The following is a 21,039-nucleotide window of genomic DNA, read 5'->3' as shown; positions in this document are numbered from 1 at the left end:
CTTAAAAAGTGGGCAGGTTAGATCATGGGTAGTAAGATAGGCAACTAGGTGTTTAAATATGGGTGAATAATTAGCAGGCCTACGTTTAGGTGCCTCTGTTTCAGGTACCTAAAGTTAGGAGAATTTTCAACCTAAAAACCAAAGTGCCAAAGTCAGGTACTTATGTGTGGGGTTTTTTAAATAATAATTGGCCTCCACACATTTTTCCCCTGCACACAGAATGGGAGAAAAGCCTTAGCAAATCTGGGCCACATGCTTACTATCAAAGATTCATTTTTATCACCACCTCGAACCACTTTGATCAAACTTTTCCATATTTAAGACAGAACCTGCTTTCATCCTTTTGGTGCTCAGAGAAGAATAAATGGTATGAGCAAAATGGAAAAAACAATTTGCTAATTCTATTGTAGTGAGTCACCTCGCATTTTGCCCTTCTGTGAGCTCCACTGATTTAGCCACATTTCATGTTGCTGTTATTACTAATAAGCTCTGTTTCAGCCTTGTGTCATGAATCATCTCTCTAAAGTATCGCTACAGTGACTGGTAGCCACTTTTATTTAGTTAGGGATGGATTACTGTCTCCGTCTCCGGAAACAGCACCAACAGTTCAGAATTTTCTCATCAAAATGTCAAATGCAGCTTATCTCTGTCACGCAGGAAATGGACTTCTGTGGGGAAAGGTGTGCTTCACCCACATAAATGACCCTTTAGAAATCTGTGCAACCGTCACGTGTGTAAAATTACATGCATGCTGTATGTGTATATTTTTACACACAAAGGGGAGAGGCGTTTGGGGGGGGGGGGGGGGACCAGAGTCTGGGCAGGCTCTGGGACTTACATACTGTTTTGATTTTTAAAAAATACAAGTATAAATTCTCTTGGCAAAACTACATGCACCAAATATCATATTGAAATAGACCTGCCAGGACAATTTGAAACTTGGTGTAACCTGTGTGCCCATTTGATTTCTAACATGCACAATGTTACAAAATGACTCTCTAAGAGAGGTCCTGTCATCTATCTCAGTATATTTTGCAACTAGGAAACAGTGTCCCCATAGTCAGTTGTTAATAAAATCTCTGCCCTGGGACAGGAGGTGTAGGTGGTTGTAGAAATGAACAAGTCTGGAGGCTCATGAGTTTAAACTCCCATTCATTCTGACAGGTCTTAGGCAAATCACTTAATACATGTGCCTCTGATGACCTCACTGGGTAGGGATAACAATTTTTACAACGTTGTAGCCACTGCTCTCTGTCCCCTTTACAAGCTACAGGGGCACCAGTACCATTAGCCAGACTTTCTATCAGAAAGAGGGCAATGCATATCTTTCTGAAGTTTGGTATTTGCAGACCACACTGAAATCCTGCTTCCATAAAAGGCAGTATACAAATCCAAATTATCATCCAGTCTTTTAGTCTGCCACAACCACACAGCTGCGCGCAGCCACTTCTCCTGGGCGCTCGATGGCATGAACATGCTAGGGAATTGCAAATTATCCATTGCAAGTCCCTTTTAGCGCGCCAGCTCGTTAGAATATTAGATTAAGTGCCCAACAGAGGGGATGTGCGCACATTCAAAAAGTGTGCATCCAGGCTGGATGCAAGTTTTTTGCATGCATGATATTGCATCGGCCCCAGTGTGCTCTCCCAGGAAGGGAAATGGTGGTATAACCTATCCAGCAACTATGGGGAAAAATATTTAACATAGTAAATGACAGCAGAAAAAGATCCAAGAGGTCCATCCAGTCTGCCCAGCAAGCTTTATTTATTCATTCTTTACATTTATTTATTTTTAATCTGTTAAGGGCAGTTACTGTGGTTCTGTGCAGGTTACCTCTATGCCTTCTGTTGAGGGTAGTAAGGGAAGTAACTGCTGCTCCATGCACGTTACCTCAGTGCAGGTTACCTCTTATCTTCATTTCCATCTTTTAGCCACTAGGGATCCTCTGTGTTTATCCCAAGCTCTTTTGAATTCCATTATTTATTTAGTTGTTTTATATACCGTCATTCCAAAATCAGATCACAACAGTTTACAATATTGTCTTATGGTTGCTAGGTCAACATTCCCATTCTGTTTCAATGCTCATATTCTAGGTCGATATAACAGCATGTACATTTTCTAGCAAATATATTTCTAGGTTGATTTTATACAATATCTAGTTCAGTGGTTCCCATCCCTGTCCTGGGGACCCCCCAGCCAGTGGGTTTTCAGGATATCCACAATGAATATGCATAAGAGAAAATGTATGCATGCAAATTTTCTCTCATGCATATTCATTGTGGATATCCTGAAAACCTGACTGGCTGGGAGGGGTCCCCCAAGACAGGGTTGGGAACCACTGATCTAGTTCATCTCAATAGTAAATGTGTATTCTGGGTTGATACATCAACATTACAGTTCTCATCTTAACCACCTCTTCTGAGAAGGCATGCCATGCATTCACCACCCATTCCGTGAAGAAATATTTCCTGACACTGTTCCTGAATCTACCCCTTTGGAGCTTCATAAATTTGACCGCCTAGTTCTACAGTTTTCTTTCCATTGGAAAAGGCTTTCTTCCCATGCATCATTTATACCCTTCAAATATTTAAATGTCTATGTCATATCCCCCTGTCCCTTCTCTCCTCCAGGGTATACAAACCAGGGTATACAAATTTAGGTCCTTCAGTCTCATCTCGCATGGCTTTTGATGCAGACCCTGTTGTGAATGCGGCGTTGACGGCCTTGCATACTGTTGTGAACGGCCTCAAAGGCCTTGCATTCTGTTGTGAGTGAGCTGTTTTAGTGTGCCCTTGGGCCTCAGCCCGACCCCAGGTGAAATCAGGACTGGCCCGAGGGTTGACGGCGTATTCCAGCGTGGCTGGTGGGCTGACCCTCTGCCAGGCCTGCAAGCTCCCAAGGCCAACATCCGAGGACATTGGAAGTTGAATGGTCCTCCGACCATTCCAAGCTCTTTCGGACCTGCTGCGAACAGCATGGAGCAGCAGGCCTGGCCTGAGGTAGAGGGCAGTCGAGGACCTTGACACGAAGACAGGACAATCGTACTGGAACCAGGCAGGAACTGTAGCAAGAATGCTGTTCCCTTCCATAACCCTCCCTAGCTTAACCTTTAAAAAAACAAACAAACCTGAACACCATCCCTCCCTGCATTAAAAAAAACCCTTATCAGATCATGATCCCCATTCCCAAATATATCTCCATTCCCCACTCCAAATCCCTTGCACTCCCCCCCTCCCCCACACACACGCCTGAACCTCCCAAACTGCTGCAGTGGTCCCTCACCCAGGCTAAGAGGACAACACAAGCTCACCTCCCTCCTGGCTTAGCATCCGCAGTTGCTCTGACAATGGCACTATCAGCAGGGAAGGGGAAGGGAGGTCAATAAATCTCACTATTGTTTTTTTATTTTTATACATACAGTCAGGAGAAAGAGAGAGAGAGGATATTAGGCCAGAAGAAAAGCTAAAGAGGTTAGGACTCTTCAGCCTGGAGAGGAGACAGCTGAGGGGAGATATGATAGAGGTCTATAAAATAAAGCATGGAATGGAACGAGTAAACGTTAATCAGTTGTTTACTCTTTTGAAAATTACAAAGACCAGGGGACTCACAATAAAGTTACTGGGTAATTAAAACTAATAAGAGAAAATATTTTTTTATTCAACACATAATTAAGCTCTGGAATTCGTTGCCAGAGGATGTGGTAAAAGCTATTAGTATAGCTACGATTTTAAAAGGTTTGGACAAGTTCCTGGAGGAAAAGTCCATAAATCATTACTAAGGTAGAGTTGCAGATATCCACTGCTTATTCTTGGGATAAGTGGCTTGGAATCTATCTATCCCTTGGGATTCTGCCAGGTACTTGTGACCTGGCCTGGCCACTGTTGGAAACAAGATACTGGGCTTGATGGACCCTTGGTCTGACTCAGTATGTCAAGTCTTATGTTCTTATTTAGACCTGCTATTGCAGTACCTAGATATGGCTGGGCAAGATAGGTAACTAGTGCTGAAAATAATCTCTAACCGTCCAACTCTCCCCCACCCCCATGCCTATCCCAAATTTCACCAGCTAAAATTAGCCACCTAGTAATGTTTAGGGAACTAAATTTAATTTCTGAACAGGGAAGGATTTTCAAAGGCTTTGAACTTGATGGATAAGTCCTTACATAGCCAGCTAGATCCCGTTGAAAACTGACCTCTTAATAACACAGTAAATTACAGCAGAAAAAGACCAACAAACCCATCCAGTCTGCACAGTTATTCTATCCACACTGCTAAAGACATATCCCAGCTACCAGCCATACAGCATGACCACTTACAAATATCACTCCTTATCCAAGACTGGGGGGTTTTTTTCGGTCTTCTTCTTTACCCTACCCTTCAGTAGATAAGCATAAGATCCCCTATTGAAAATACACTCGGCGCCTCTTCCCTTCTTATATCTAAACACGAGACATGTAATAACCTAAATGACCAAAAATCAAGCCTTATTGATTTATGTGGCTTTTCTGAATAGTACTCCACACACCACCAACTTGCCGCACTGAGTCAGCCAGTCTCAAGTGAGGTGTAGCTTTAGTTACATAACTGCAAATCTACTAATCTTCAGTAATAATAATCACCATATCACACATCATATTGCATTTCTCTTGACAGCAAGCAGTCAGAACCCCACTCATGATTCACCCATGTGTTGATTCTACACAGTATAAATCCAGCTGATTTATTATTTAGTTCTATGCAGCATGGTACACAGATCCAACAATCCCTTAATTTGTGGCCTGTTGGATCAGTCTGGCTACCATCTTTTTTCTTTTCATTCTTATTCTCAAATCCTTGCCTGCCAGCATCAACCCAATCACCCCAGTGGCCTGCTGTATCGCTAGGTGGAGCTTCCACTGTCTCTTCACTTTTTTTGCAGCTATTGATCCTCTGTGCTTATCCCATGCTGTCTTATTTATTTATTTAAAATGTTTATATTCCGCTTATAACAATAATATGCGCTAAGCGGATTACAATACATAATTAAACATTCATAAAACAATCTACCATATAAATGGGCTTAGACCGACGTGCCGCAAATGCGCAGTAGAGAGCAGCTCTACTGCGCATGCGCAAGAGCACGTCGGTCAGAGGGCAGCATCATGGTGCTGGGAAGAAATGGAGCAGCGGAGAGCTGCTTGGAAGCAGCGACAAGGAGCAGCGGCGACGGCAGCACAGAAGGTCTCCGGGGGGGTCTCTCTCTCGCGCGGGGAGAAGCGGCTGCACAGACACAGAAATGGGAGGTCTCCGGGAGTCTGTCTCTCACGCGCGCCTCATCACCGAGCGTCGGGTAGGCCAGCAACGAGCCCGGTGGAGAGGCGGAGACCTTCCATGGAGCAGCGACGGCGGGATCTAAGAGTCAGGCGGACCAGCAACGAGCCCGGTGGTGAGGCGCGCATTCTGGATAAGAGAAGAAGAGGGAGTGGAGGAGGGCTGAGGGAGAGGGACGGGGCTGTGGAGGAGGTGGGAGTGGAAGGAAGAGGATGTGAGTAAGTGGGGAAGGTAAAGTTGTGGAGTACAGAATAAGGGAGTGGAGGAGGGCTGAGGGAGAGGGAAGGGGTTGAGGAGGTGGGAGGGGAAGGAAAGGGAAGATGAGAAGGGATGGAAGGAAGAGGATATGAGTAAGTGGGAAGGGTGGAGTGGAGGAGGGCTGAGGGAGAGGGGAGAAGGGGAAGGGAAGGTGAGAGGGGAAGGAAAAGGGAAGAGGATATGATTGAACAAGTGGGAAGGGTAAGAAGTTTTGGAGAAGAGAAAAAAGAGTGGAGAATGGCTGGGAGAGGGAAGGGGTTGTAGATGAGGTGAGAGGGGAAGGAAAGGAAAGATGAGAGGGGATGGAAGGAAAAGGGAAGTTGTGAAGAACAGAGCGGCTCTAACCGTGCTGGTCTGACCGATGGAATCTCGCCCGTTTTAACGGGCTTAACGGCTAGTATAATCAATAACAAAACAAACAGTATATAAAAGCAAAAATACAATATATGAAACTGATCAAGCTGCCTTAGCACTGAGATATCAGTTATTCCAGTTCATAAGCCTGCCTAAATAGTATTGACTTCAACTGTTTTCTGAACTAAGGTCATTAAGCATACGTAAAGCAGGTGGCAACAAATTCCACAATATGGGTCTTGAAACAAAAAATGATCTAGAGCGTGTCTCACTCAACCGCGCCATTTTAACTGTGGGAATGGAAAGGAGATTTTTATCTGCAGAACTCAACATCCTTGAAGGGACAGAAGCTTGTAACTGACCTGATAAATAACTGGGTGCAATGGACTTCATAGATTTATATACCAGGGTTAGAATTTTAAATCTTATCCTATATTCTATCGGTAACCAGTGGAACTCATTCAATATTGGCGATATATGTTCCCAACGTTGAGACCCAGTTATTAAACTAGCTGCTGAGTTTTGCAAAACTTGGATGGCTCATAACTGACTACCTGGGAGCTTAATAAACAAAGAGTTGCAGTAATCCAGGGTACTTAAGACAAAAGCTTGAACAATAGCTTTGAAATCAATAGGATTCAGAATGTATTTTAAATGTCTTAAAAGGTAAAGTTTATAATAATCCGATTTTAGGATATTTTGAAAATACTGCCTAAATGTTAGCCTACTGTCAAATAAAATACCCAAATTACGAACAGAGTCCTAAATCGCATAGTCACATTTAGCATAGATAAGGAACTTAAGTTTTGACTGGCTAAAAAAATCAACTTGTGAAGAGAAGTCTTGAAGTCTATCACCGTTTTAACCTCTACCACCCTCTTTCGGAGGGTGTTCCAGGGATCCACCACTCTTTTCATGAAATAATATTTTCTGATGATGCTCCTGAGTCAGTTAGTAACGAGTCAGTTAGTAACAAGTGCTTTTCTAAACACCGTGGTAAACAATCAGGGGCAGCAGAATGCCTTTTTGGTTGGGGGGGAGGGGCCCAAACCAAGCTCCGCCCCCAGCTCCTATTACCAACTTCTTACATTTACAGTTAATGTCATTCTTTCTTACATACATTCTTCGTGTACATCAGAGTAAAATTCATTCCAAGACTAACCAATAAAAAGCTTGATATTAGAAAACCAGATATAGTGGTAAAGGAGAAAACGACAAAAACATAGAAACATATATAGAAACATAGAAATGACGGCAGAAGAAGACCAAATGGCCCATCCAGTCTGCCCAGCAAGCTTCACACATTTTTTCTCTCATACTTATCTGTTTCTCCTAGCTCTTGGTTCTATTTCCCTTCCACCCCCACCTTTAATGTAGAGAGCAGTGATGGAGCTGCATCCAAGTGAAATATCTAGCTTGACTAGTCAGGGGTAGTAGCCGCCGCAATAAGCAAGCTACACCCATGCTCATTTGTTTTACCCAGACTATGTTATACAGCCCTTATCGGTTGTTTTTCTTCTCCCCTGCCAATAAGCAAGCTTCTCCCCTGCCAATAAGCAAGCTACACCCATGCTTATTTGTTTTACCCAGACTATGTTATACAGCCCTTATTGGTTGTTTTTCTTCTCCCCTGCCGTTGAAGCAGGGAGCTATGCTGGATATGCGTGAAGTATCAGTTTTCTTTTTTTCTCCCCTGCCGTTGAAGCAGAGAGCTATGCTGGATATGCGTGAAGTATCAGTCTTCTCCCAATCTGTTGAAGCAGAGAGCCATGCTGGATATGCATCGAAAGTGAAGTATCAGGCACATTTGGTTTGGGGTAGTAACCGCCGTAACAAGCCAGCTACTCCCCGCTTTGTGAGTGCGAACCCTCTTTTCTTCTCCCCTGCCGTTGAAGCAGAGAGCTCTGCTGGATGTGTGAAGTATCAGTTTTTCTTCTCCCCTGCCGTTGAAGCAGAGAACTATGCTGTATATGCATTGAAAGTGAAGTATCAAGCTTATTTGATTTGGGGTAGTAACCGCCGTAACAAGCCAGCTACTCCCCTCTTTGTGAGTGTGAATCCTTTTTTCCACATTTCCTCTTGCTGTTGAAGCTTAGAGCGATGTTGGAGTCACAGTAAGCATGTGTATGTTTATTTAATAAGGGTATTGTCTCCAGGCAGTAGCCATCATTCTGGCGAGTCACCCACTCTTCATTGGCGGCCACTTGACTTTACAATAGAAGTGTCAGTTCTAAGCAACAATTCTGTACTGTATGGAGAGAAAGAAGATGAACAAGCGCCGAGAGATGTAATCAGAGAGCAGGCAGATGTGACCTAAAGAAACAAACAGCTCCACTTGTTTGGGCACCACTCACCTGACTAAAACGTACTTCCAAGTTCACCTCAATATTTTGCCTGTATATATTACACTGTGCAGGATTCAGAGAGAAGCTGTTTGGCACAAGGCAAGTATTAAGAGGAGCACGAGCAGTAAATTCATGAGACCGAGATAATGCCCAGCATCCCCTGGCTTAAGAGTGAGGTTCATTCTTATCAATGTACATGCAAGACCAATCCAACATAAACCCTGTTCTGTAAATATATATTTTGTATCCTCAGAAACCTCCCCCACCACACACATCCATACTCTTCCAACAATGGATGCAGAGTAAGATTTTAACCTGTACATCTCACCATACAAAAAAATATTCAAAGTCTGGTGTCTTCTAAGCAACAACATCACAACCTCCCTTCACTACCAGGTGAACTGTGAAATGCTACAAAATCCTGCAAAAAAAAAAAAAGACAAAAACTACACGGGCCCTAGAACTTCAATATACCTCCTTTTGAGAAAACATAATAAACAAGACTGCTGTAGATCTCTACACGCTAGCAGAACACAGACAGACCCTTACAAAATGGTTGACCACATAAGACATAAGAAATGCTATGTTGTGTCAGACCAAAGTCCATCAAGCCAAGTATCCTGTCTCCAACTGTGGCCAATAGAGGCAAAAAATGGATTCACAAAGTACAAACGGGCAGACAAAAACTGAAATGGAAACCTGAATATGCCAGACACTGTATGCAGTGCAAAACTGGAAAATAGAAACAGAAATACATTTCCTCCCATGATTAAGCCAAGCCCCCATTTTCATTCTTGTGGAGCATGGGGTGTCATGTGGGGACTACTGAGCTCCTGTTATTGTACTTGTGGAGAATGGGGGGGAGGGTGTTTTGTTACCTAACATTCACCCTCAACACTCACAAGAACAATATGGGTGCTCGGTGGCCCCAAAACAACAGTTTCCACACCCACGCCACTCATGTGCTACTTTGCTCTTCCCACCCCTTGCCTAGGACCAGGGATCTAGCAAAGCTCGAGGTATGGCTAGAGTCTGGCAGCTAAGATTTAGTGCTAAAAAAATGTGATGTCATGTATTTGGGCTGCAAAAAAACAACGGGAGGGATACTGTATGCGGGTGAAATTCTATGCACAAAAAAGAGGGGTCTAGGGGTGATATTATTGGATGATCTGAAGGTGACCAAACTGGTGATAAGGCGACAGCAAAAGCAAGAAGGATACTTGGCGACACAGGGAGAATGGTTAGCAGGAAAAAAGAGGTGACATTACCCCTGAATGTCCTTGGTGAGACCATAAGAACTTAAAAAGTTGCCATGCTGGTTCAGACTGAGGGTCCATCAAGCCCAGCATCCGGTTTCCAACAGAGGCCAATCCAGGATACAAGTACCTGGCAAGTACCCAAACATTAAATAAATCCCATGCTACTAATGCCAGTAATAAGCAGTGGCTATTCCTTAAGTCAACTTGATTAATAGCAGTTTATGGACTTCCCAAAGAACTTGTCCAAATCTTTTTTAAACCCAGTTATGCTAACTGCCTTAATTACATCCTCTGGTGACAAATTCCAGAGCTTAATAGTTTGTTGAGTGAAAAGAATTTTCACTGATTAGTTTAAATGTGCTACTTGCTGTGTGCCATAGTCCTTATATTATCTGAAAGAGTAAATAACCGATTCACATTTGCCTGTTCTACTTCTCTAATGATTTTATTGACCTCTATCATATCCCCCCTCAGCCATCTCTTCTCCAAGCTGAACAGCCCTAACCTTTTTAGCCTTTACTCTTAGGGGATCTGTTCCATCCCCTTTATCATTTTGGTCGCTCTTCTCTGTACCTTCTCCAGTGCAACTATATCTTTTTAGAGATGGGGAGACCAAAATTGCCCACAGTATTGAAGGTGCAGTCTCACAATGGAGCGATACAGAGGAATTATGACATTCTTCATTTTATTTTCCATTCCTTTTCTAATAATTCCTAATGTTCTGCTTGCTTTTTTGACCTCTACAGCACACTGAACAGACTGTTTCAATATACTGTCCACTATGATGCCTAGATCTTTTTACTGGGAACCTAACATCATGTAACTTCAGTGTGGGGTTTTTTCCCTATGTGCATCATTTTGTGCTTGACTTGGTTCAATTCATCTGAATCATCAACCTTGAAAAATGTTACCGGAACAGGTATCTCCCCAACATCCTCATGAGTAAATACCAAAGCAAACAATTAATTTAGTCTTTTCATGATGGCCTTATCTTCTCTAAGTGCCCCTTTAACCCCTGGCTCATCTAATAGTATAACCGACTCTCTTGCAGGCTTCCTGTTTCGGATATATTTTTAAAAGTTTTTATTATGAGTTTTTGCTTCTACGGCCAGCTCTTTTCAAATTCTCTCTCAGCCTTTCTTATCAATGTTTTACATTTAACTTGCCAATGCTTATACTATTTCTTATTTTCTTCTGATGGATCCTTCTTCCAGTTTTTTAAGAAAGTTCTTTTGACTACAATAGCCTCTCTTACCTTGCAAGTTAACCATGCTGGCAGTCATTTGGCCTTCTTAATGTATGGACCTCGTTTGGAATATTATATACAGATCTGGAGACTGCATCTTGAAGTAGATACTGATTGGAATCAATCCAGAGGGTATCTACTAGAATGGTCCACTGTCTTTGTTCTATAACATACAGGGACTTAAAGATCTAGACATGTATACCTTTGAGGAAAGGTGGAATAGGGGAGATATGATAGACATTTAAATAACTTCAGGGTTTCCATGCACAGAATGCAGGTTTCTTCCAAAATAAAGGAGGCTCTAGAATGAGTGGATGAAGATGAAACAGGTTAGACTCACGAGTAATCTAAAGAAATATTTCTTTACGGAGATGGTGGTGGATGGATGCATGGAACAGCCTCCCAGTAGAAGTGATGGAGACAAGGACAGTATTTTTAATTTGTCATGTTTTTATGTTTTTAATATTTCCCCAACCTCTCTTTCTTTTCCCCTGCACAGCAGCTACCATCTCCTCCTCATCTTTTTCTCTCCACCTCCCTGCACCCACCAGTAGATTAAGGATGGGAAGAGGACTCCAGCCACTAGCCTTGGACCCTCCCAGCCAGCCTTAGACTCCCAATCCCTAGTCTCAGAGCCTCTCACCCCCACCTCAGTCTCCTTCAAGCCTGCCATGGGCCCATAGTCAATCTCAGACCCCCAGTCACTTACCCTCACCTTCCTGTAGGCAGGTGCCTGTATTCTTGTGTTGAGTCTCATGAGATTCAGCATTTGAGTACAGGCCCCAGCATGGCTCAAACGTGTTCTTTTGAGCTGTGTGGATGTATGTAGTCTTGTGCTGAATCTTGCAAGACCCAACATGAGAATACAGGCATCTGCATGGCTTAAACTTGCAGATTCATGTCATGACTGCGGGACTGCTTTAGTGATGCCATGGCAAAAAGTTGGTGGGTCCAGGGCCCATGTGGTCCACCCTGTTCCAACACCTACGTAAACAGTAGAATATTTATTACATGTTAGATAAAGTAACTGGAAAAGTAATTCTGGAATAGTAGCCTAGGGCTTCTTCTTCCTTAGCTGTTTAACCCAATTTCATATTGTATTGGTTATTATTAAGCACAAATAACTAATGTTTGTCAAATTCCTAAACGTATATTTACCACTTCTACAACGCATATCAAACCAACATACTCTACATAAGGTTCTGATCTGCAAAGCAGTTTTTCCATTGGTTAAAAAATTTAAAAAAAGTTCCTTATTAAAGAAAGCCTCTTTGGTAAATTAGTGGTAAACTTTTGAAAACTGGATGAAGTTAAAGGACTACAACATGAACATACCACATGCTGGTTACAGGTTGTAAAGAGACAAAAAACCAAATCTTTCCAACATGACAATTTTCACAGCTGAGTTGGTATAGGCAGAATAGAAGAATTGTCAAGAAATAAAAAAAACCTGGTGCTCAGTATAACTTACAGATTTCCAAGTATGTTCATTGCTACAGACTTCTTGGACCCTCTCTTTGATAGCTTCCTCTGTCCTGGGTACAGTGATGAATGCATTGCTGAGGAGGGCTGCCAGCTGAGTGAGGAAGGTCTGGTGCAGGCTCTGGGCAGCCCTGGCTTCGTACATGGATGCACGGAGACTTTGGTCTAGCTCGGACATTTGTTTCCCTTTGTGCAACAGCTCCAGGTGAGACTTATCCCACGCCGCATGGCCACCTTTCAGCTTTTCTAAGAGAGTGCTATTCTCCCACTCCAAGTTCTTCCTGGCTAGAAGAGCTTCATCTCTTTCCTTAAACAAATAAATACGCAAAGCCATACTGTCAGTTCTAGCTCTCTGAACCTCTAACAGGGTTGTATATTCCTGCTGTCACCTCACTGCATGCATGAACTTGAATTCCCTAGAAAAAGCAGAACTACAAATCCCTGCATGCAACAGGGTAATACCTGGACTGTGCCAGCCAGCAGGTTAATTGCTATGTAATCTTCCAAATCATGGGAAAATAGTTATGCAGATACTGAAAAAAAAAAGGGTGGAACAGTAATTTAAGAAGGGCAGCATCCTTCTCTGCCCCAGCTTGGCCCAGGAAGAAGAGGGGAAGGAGCCATCATAGGCCACTGGAGCCCATCCTGCTGTTCCCTCCCTCCCCGCCAAAATCCAGCAGCATGATATTGGTGGTGCTGGTAGGGGGGGGGGGGGAGATCAGCTGTTTTACCTCCCTGTGCGCATCCTGTTTAGAACGGAAGCAGGTGCAGGTGGAGAAGGACAATCGTATGGGATGCTCTTCCTGTGTCCCTGCGCTGCAGGTCTGCCTACGAGTCACAGCTCTGAGCTCTGTGGCCTGGAATCTGAAATTCCTTCAGAGGAGGAGAGAATTGTGTTTGCCGAGTTAGTCCACTTAAGAAAATAGTCAAGGAGTGGGAGTATCTTAAACATGGGGAATAAGGGAGGAGAGAACAGCACAACCTGGAGGAGGAGTAGGGGAAGAACCTGAAGGAGAGGAGAGAGGAGTCTGAAGTGGAGTAAGAGAAAACTAAAGGAACCGATGGAGGGAAGAGGCAGTGGTCGAGAGGAAGACGGTACATGGAGTACTCCCATTTATTTCATCCTCTTCAGCCCCTGGTGTGGAAAATCCATCATGCAGATGGTACCATCAATAGATGAGGTCAAATCCAGAATTGAGAGAGTTTACTAAATGGGGAAAATCACTGCTTTGAAGAATGATAGGTTGGATAACTTTGAGAAAATAGGGAGACCTTACATCCGGTGGAAGGCTAGGGTGGGGAATGAGGGGTTAATAGGAGCTGGGGGGGGGGGTTGGGAAGGTGGGAATAGTAACTTGGGATACAGTAAACTTTATAAATAGGAGGATTATGGGGTAGTTTTGGGGTTGGTGGGGGAGGGGGGAGTACAACAAGAAACGCAGGTTGGAGAGGAAGTGATTCTTGTTGTATAGTTATGCTTTCCTACTACACTATTTTATTTATTTTAATTTGTTATAGTAATTATTTACTTATGTCATTTTCTTTGGTTTGTGATAATAGGGTAGGCTTAGCAATGGTTGCTATTCTCTGACTTTCTTAATGTAAATGTTGGTGATAATTTCTTGTGAATAACACCTGTTAATAAAAATTTAATTCCAAAAAAAAAGAAAATCCATTATGTTTAAAGGAAGCATATTAAATGCACAAATTTTACTATTTATGTTCAAAATACTCCACCACGTATCATAGCTGCTATAGTTGTTACAAGTGGTAAGCTATCTCTCCTTTTTTTGTGATGTCCAAAATGTAAAAACATTGAGGACAATTTTTGATCTCCCCATGGGCCTGCAAACTACTTTTCACAGGGAAATTCCCAGGGCAGGCTTTTGTGGGCTAAAGTAGGTACAGGAGTTTCAAACTGAACTGCCCACATGTAGTCTCTTCGGCCCATTCTAGCCCCTCCCCAATGCCTTTACCCCACATTAGTGGGGTTCAATTTTCAAAGGGTTTTTTCACCATGGGTAAACGCTGGTTTAAGAGGAACAGCTGTTTACGTATGGAAATCTCTGTGAAAACCATGCCCGTTAGTTACAACATTGAGAGTAAATTTAGTACTAGATCAGGTGACGTGGACAGGTCAAAAGGAGGGGCATGCTTGACTTAAAGTAAGAAATTCCTCCAATTTTGTTTCTTGCAGCTACTAGGGATGTGCAGAGGGACGCCATACGTTGCATTCGGGATTCATATTCATCGGGGGGCAGATACGTTGCATTCGGCAAGGGGGCCCCCCGATACGTTCATGCGTTAATTCTTATTTATTTCCTGGCTAAAATTGAATTAACTACAAGCCCCACCCTCCTGACCCCCCCAAGACTTACCAAAACTCCCTGGTGGTCCAGCGGGGGGTCCGGGAGCCATCTCCTGCACTCACACCCTCGGCTGCCGGTATTCAAAATGGCACCAATAGCCTTTGACCTACTATGTCACAAGGGCTACCGGTGCCTTTGGTCAGCCCCTGTCACATGGTAGGAGCAATGGATGGCCGGCGCCATCTTGTGCATTCATTTCCTACATATTGGTAATCCACAAAGTATAGGGCCATATTTGTTGTATTCGTGGGGAAGCGAAACGTATCGCGATTCCCCACGAATACAACGAATCTTCGCCAAATTATTCGGCCGTCTAAAGGAGTGAATTTAAACAAACCCCCCACCCTCTTGACCCCCCCCATCCATTGCTCCTACCATGTGACAGGGGCTGACCATTGGCACCGGTAGCCCCTGTGACATAGTAGGTCAAAGGCTATCAGCGCCATTTTGAATACCGGCAGCCAAGGGGGTGAGTGCAGGAGATGGCTCCCGGACCCCCCGCTGGACCACCAGGGAGTTTTGGTAAGTCTTTGGGGGGGGTCAGGAGGGTGGGGGGTTTGTTTAAATTCACTCCTTTAGACGGCCGAATAATTTGGCGAAGATTTGTTGTATTCGTGGGGAATCGCGATACATTTCGCTTCCCCACGAATACAACGAATATGGCCCTATACGTTGCGGAATACCAATACGTAGGAAACAAATGCACACCCCTAGCAGCTACCTACTAATACTCCTGGGGGAATTCTGCGCAAAAAATGTAAAATTCTGCAAACTTTACATTGGCCAAAATAACACAATTTACATGACAGTCTAAGTAATTACATTTTAAATTAATATAGAAAAAAGTTATTACTTCGAGATGCAGAATTTTAAATATTTTGATCAGAATTTCTCTAGAAATTCACTGTAAGAGTGTCCCTTCCACTTGCTCTCCCTACTCCCCTGGTCACTTTGCCCTCTCAGGCCTCAACTCCTTCACCTGCCAGTTTCTCTCCCTTCCACCTCTAGGCTCAACCCCTTCCACTCTATCTCCACTCCAAGAGTTTGACCCCGTTCTCAGTACTGTCCCTCACACAGGCTCCCTCTGTCCCTCCCTCTCACACATATGCTCCCTCTCTCTAGTACACATACACACATCCTCATACAGGCTCCCTCACTCTCTCGTGCACACACATACACCCTCATACAGGCTCCCTCACTCTCTCGCACACACTCACATCCCCTCATACAGGGCCCTCTCTCTTGCATACACACCCACACAAGCTCCCTTTCTCTCTCTCACATACATTCTCACACAAGCTACCTATGTCTCTCTCTCATGCACCCCTTCACACAGGCTCTGTCTCACACATACCCAATCCCTTCACACAGGCTAGCACCCTCACATACACATGATCCCTTTTTCATATACACGAGCTCCCAATCTCTCACACATATACATACTCCATCACAATCTCCTCATATAGGCTCCCTCTCTCTGGCACCCACACTCAAGCATTCCTCCCCCCCCCCTTCTCTCATCTCCCATGCTCTCTTTTACACCCTCCTGCTCACCCTGCTGCTCTCACCCCCCTGCTCTCTCTCACCCTCTCTTCTCACACCCCTCTCCCTGCTCTCTCACACACCCCACCCTCCTCCTCACCCCTCCCCTCCCCCTCCTCTCTCACACTCTCCACTCCCCTCTCTCACACCCCCTTCCCTCCCCCCTCACACCCCCTTCCCTCCCCTCCCTCACACACTCCTCCCCTCCCTCACACCTCTCTCCCTCTCCTCTCACACACACTCATTCACTCTCACCGGGGCCTTCATCTTCGCCATGAGCGGAGCACACTCTGTTCGCGGCACAAAGGTGCCTTCATCTTCGCCACGAATAGCACATCAGGGCCTTCATCTTCACTGTGAACGGCGCGTATCCTGCGGCACACAGGGGCCTTCATCTTCGCCGCGAACAGCATGCTGGGTCTTTCATCTTCGCACTCTCCGTTCTCAGTATGCCGGGGGTCTTATTTGGCAATTCTGCGCAGGTAGCGCAACTGTATGAAGTCTTTTCTCAAACTATGGCTTAATGGAGAGTATTTGTGTGCCCAGGAATCGCACTAGCACAGAGGGAAGGAGAATGTGCACACACAATGCCTTGTGACCTGCTCGAGCATTTGAAGCTGTAAAATGAATTCTCTCCAAGCAGAGGAATGGTGCATGAGCATTCCAGGAGTTCTAAAAATTAAATACCATTCCTCAAATGTGGAACTGACATCTAAATAATGCCATACTTGGGAAATTTCTTTCACATAGGTGTAAAAAAATAATCAGAAATTACTACTTACCTGATCATTTCCTTTTCTTTAGGACAGACAGATGAATCCAGAACCAGTGGGTTATGCACTTCTACCAGCAGTTGAGACGGAGCAAACTGAGGTCACAGTATATATATTCCTGCAGTGACATCAGCCTGCCAGTATTCTCTTCAAAAGCAACTGTGGACAGACTAGCAAAAAACTTGATTAAAAACAGACAACCAATACTGTACTCAAACAACAAGAAACACTGAGCTCAGACAGTCTAGGGACTGGATTAACACTTACCAGTTATCCCCTGGAACACATAGCCACATAGGAGGACCATAACACAATCATTCGGCAGCCAAGGTTGGGAAGCTGGATTCATCTGTCTGTCCTAAAGAAAAGGAAATTATCAGATAAGTAGTAATTTCTCATTTCTTAGTTTCCAGACAGATGAATCTAGAATCAGTGGGAAGGCTGCCTGCGGTCCAGTCAAAACAACACGTGCAAGGCTGCATCCTCCCGAGCCTGCACATCCAGATGATAATACCTGGAAAAGGTGTGTAAGGAGGACCACGTTGCAGCTCGGCAAATATCGACAGGAGACAACAATCTAACCTCCGTCCAAGACACTGCCTGAGCCCTAGTAGAACGAGCCCTATCCTGAGTGGGCAACGGTTTTTCAGCCACCACATACGCAGCCATGACCACCTCCTTAACCTAGCAAGCTATTGTAGCCCGCGAAGCTGGTTCACCCTATTTTCCTCCACCATGGAGGATGAATAGGCGATCTGTCTTTCAGAAAGGTTTAGAAACTTCCAGATATCTCATGACATGTCTCTTGACATCTAAGGGATGCAACAGGCGGTATTCCTCCGCATCTCTTTCCTTATCCAAGGACAGTAGGGAAATGGACTGATTCAAGTGATAATCTGTGACCACTTTAGGCAAGAAGGAAGGAATAGTACGCATCTGTATCGCCCCTGGAGTCACCCGAAGGAACGGTTCCCACCAAGATAAGATCTGCAGCTTGGAAATTCGATGCGCAGAACAAATCGCCACCAGAAACACCACTTTCAAGATCAGTAACCACAAGGAAAGGCTATGCAGCAGTCAAAACATAGGGCCTGCCAAGAAATCCAACATCAGGTTAAGACTCTACAAAGGAGCTGGTAATCACAAGGGAGGGTGAAGATGTTTCACTCTCTTCAAGAAACGGGCCACATCAGGATGAGGCAATAAGGATTCACCTTTCACCTGGCCCCTGAAACAAGCAAGAGCTGCTACCTATACCTTTAAGGAATTAAGGGCCAACCCTTTATTCAACCCATCCTGCAAAAAAAAATGAGCGGGATCCCTACTGAACAAGGAAACACTCCTCGATCTTCACACCAAGCCTCAAACACTCATCAAACCCACACATAGGCTAAGGAAGTGGAGAACTTTTGTGCTTGTAGCAAGGTGGCAATCACCGCAGAAGAATATCCATGCTTCAACAAGCGAGCCCTCTCAAGGGCTATACCGTAAGACAAAGCCTAGTTGGATCTTCGTGGACAGGCCCCTGCTGCAACAGGTTCCTGTATGGTGGAAAATGAAGGGGTGTTTCCACCAGAAGCCTTTGCAAATTGGCATACCATGATCTTCTGGGCCAATCCGGTGCCACCAGAAGCACCATCCCGCTGTGGCCTTCGATTCTTCAAACCATTCTTCCTAATAGAGGCCACGGGGGAAAGGCATACAGCAGCTTGCCTCCTGTCCATATCTGCACGAGATCATCGATCCCTAAGGACTTCAGATCTCTCCTGCGACTGAAGAATCGAGGAAACTTTGCATTGCGAGGAGTTGCCTGCATGTCTATAAATGGAAGACCCCAGCACTCCACTGGAACATCTCATCCGACAATACCCATTCTGCTGGGTCCATGCTCTCCCTGCTGAGAAAGTCTGTTCTTACATTGTCTTTTCTTGCAATGTGCAAGGCTGCGATCTCCTGAAGATGCACTTCCACCATTCCATAAGTTGGTCTATATCTTGCGATACTTGCTGCTCTTGGTTCTTCCCTACTGATTGATGTAAGCCACCGTTGTTGCGATGTCTGACATTAGTAGGACTGCTCAAACCTGCAGCCTGCAACTGAACTGTAAGCATTCCAACCGGAGCACCCGAACTTCCAGCCGATTGATGTTCCAGAGAGACTCCTCTGTATTCCAGCGCCCTTGCACCATTAGTTCCTAATAGTGAGCTCCCCAACCTTGGAGGCTCGCATCTGTCATGAGTACCAAGCAGTCCGGCAATATCAGGGAGACTCCCTTTTTCAGATGACCCACTTACAACCACCACTGGATGTGAGAGCAGGCTTCCATGAGCAAGTGGAGCCAAATTGAGTAGTCCAGGGACTGCAGGTTCCATCAAGACAGCAGGGAACATTGAAGTGAATGCATGTGCACCCTTGCCCACTGTACTACTTCCAGGGTTGCCACCATCAATCTGAGCACCTGTAGAAAGGACCACACTGTCAGGTGTATAGTGCTCACCAAGAGAAGCACATCAAGTTTTGAATACGAGCTTCCAGAAAAAAAACTTTGCCCTGCTTTGTGTTGAAACGTACACCCAGATACTCCAACTGAGATGGTTGAAGATTGCTTTTGGCTAGGTTTGCCACCCAACCAAGCTCCTGCAACAAGGAAATCACCTAGTGGGTCATCAGATGGTTTTCTTTCAGAGACCTGGCCTGAATCAACCAGTCGTCTAAATATGGTTGTACAAGGATCCCATCCTTTCTCAGTTCTGCCGCCACTACTACCATAACCTTGGAAAGGATTCTGGGAGCAGTGGCTAGACCAAAAGGCAGTGCCTGAAACTGATAATGGCACATTAGTACCACAAAATGCAGAAAATGTTGGTGCTCCAATTGGACAGGAATATGGAGGTAAGCCTGGGACCGATCCAAGGAGGTCAGAAATTCCCCCGACTGGACGGCCATTATCACTGAGCTCAATGTTTCCATGCGAAAGTAAGTCACCCACAAATGACGGTTGACCCCTTTGAGATCCAGGATGGGATGAAAGGTGTTCTCCTTCTTGGGCACAATGAAATAAATGGAATATAGACTATTTTCTTGAGATGTGGGCACTGGAACCACAGCCCTCAGACTGAGGAGCCTTGACAGCGTACTCTTGACTGCCTGCTTCTTCTGCGGAGACTGGCAGGAAGACACCATGACCATGTCCTGAGGAATACTGCGAAACTCTAGTGAATATCTTTCTCATATTACCTCCAGGACCTATTAATCTGATGTAATCTCAACCCACCTCTGATAAGAGAGAGAGAGGTGCCCACCCTATCTCCTGTTCCTGGGGGTGGGTCGGCAAAGCTTCATTAGGGGGCTCGGGAGGTTCCACTACCCGAGCTCACATCATGCTTGGGCTGTCTGTGATGCAAGGACTGAGACCTGCCAAAAGGTCGAGTCCTCTGGAAGGTCACCCCTCTGTAGGGACGAAAACAACTGGAACCCCTGAGACGACCCCTCATAGCAAAGGGGCATGGTGACTGCTTCTTATCCTCTGGCAATAGAGGAACCGGGGATTCACCCTACCTACTGGCTAGCTTTTTCAACTCGCTCCCAAACAAGAGTGATCCTTTAAAAGGTCACTGCTTCAATTCTTGCTTAAGGACGGCCTCAATCCTTCTATCATGCACATCCTTCAAGACCACTCCTCCCTCCACGGGGATGGACATCTGTTTAGAGAAGGTACAGATGAGCGCATTCACTTTCGGAAAATGCACTCTCTCACCACTGGATCCAGGGGAGTACAGGCCTTCCAAAGTCCGACCCTCTTTAAAATTTGCCTCTGGGGCATCCCATTCAAGATCAATCAGTTCTTAAATGGGCTCCATAACCGGGAAAAAACAAGAGGTCTTACACCAAGAAACCAAAATAGGATTTTTCTTTGGCTCAGACATGGAATCTGCCCCAGGAACTCCCAGCATCTTCAGTGTCTGGGAAATCAGAGCTGGCAATTCATCTCTATGAAAGAACCTCAACACAGTTCTATATGGTTCCAGCCCTGGGAGAATTTCCCCAACCTCCAGGGAGTCAGGATCTGCCTCATCATCATTGCCATCTGGAACCCTGTCA

General features: G+C 44.8%; 1 protein-coding gene across 5 annotated transcripts in view; it reads right to left on the bottom strand.

Moving 5' to 3' along the window:
- LOC115089807 (coiled-coil domain-containing protein 170-like) overlaps positions 1 to 21,039 on the bottom strand; it is a 172,426-nt gene that overhangs the window by 20,170 nt on the left and 131,217 nt on the right. For 4 of the 5 annotated variants that reach the window (XM_029598117.1, XM_029598120.1, XM_029598119.1 and 1 more), the window contains exon 8: positions 12,244 to 12,561. The exons of the other annotated variant lie outside the window; for it this stretch is intronic. In XM_029598117.1, the coding sequence (XP_029453977.1) occupies positions 12,244 to 12,561 (318 nt within the window). The remainder of the gene's footprint in view (positions 1 to 12,243; positions 12,562 to 21,039) is intronic. 5 annotated transcript variants of the gene reach the window in all.

The sequence above is a fragment of the Rhinatrema bivittatum genome, chromosome 4 (genome assembly GCF_901001135.1).
Source record: "Rhinatrema bivittatum chromosome 4, aRhiBiv1.1, whole genome shotgun sequence".
NCBI lineage: Eukaryota > Metazoa > Chordata > Amphibia > Gymnophiona > Rhinatrematidae > Rhinatrema > Rhinatrema bivittatum.
The sequence above is the reverse complement of the archived record's forward strand: the minus strand, read 5'-3'. Positions and strand labels throughout refer to the sequence as shown.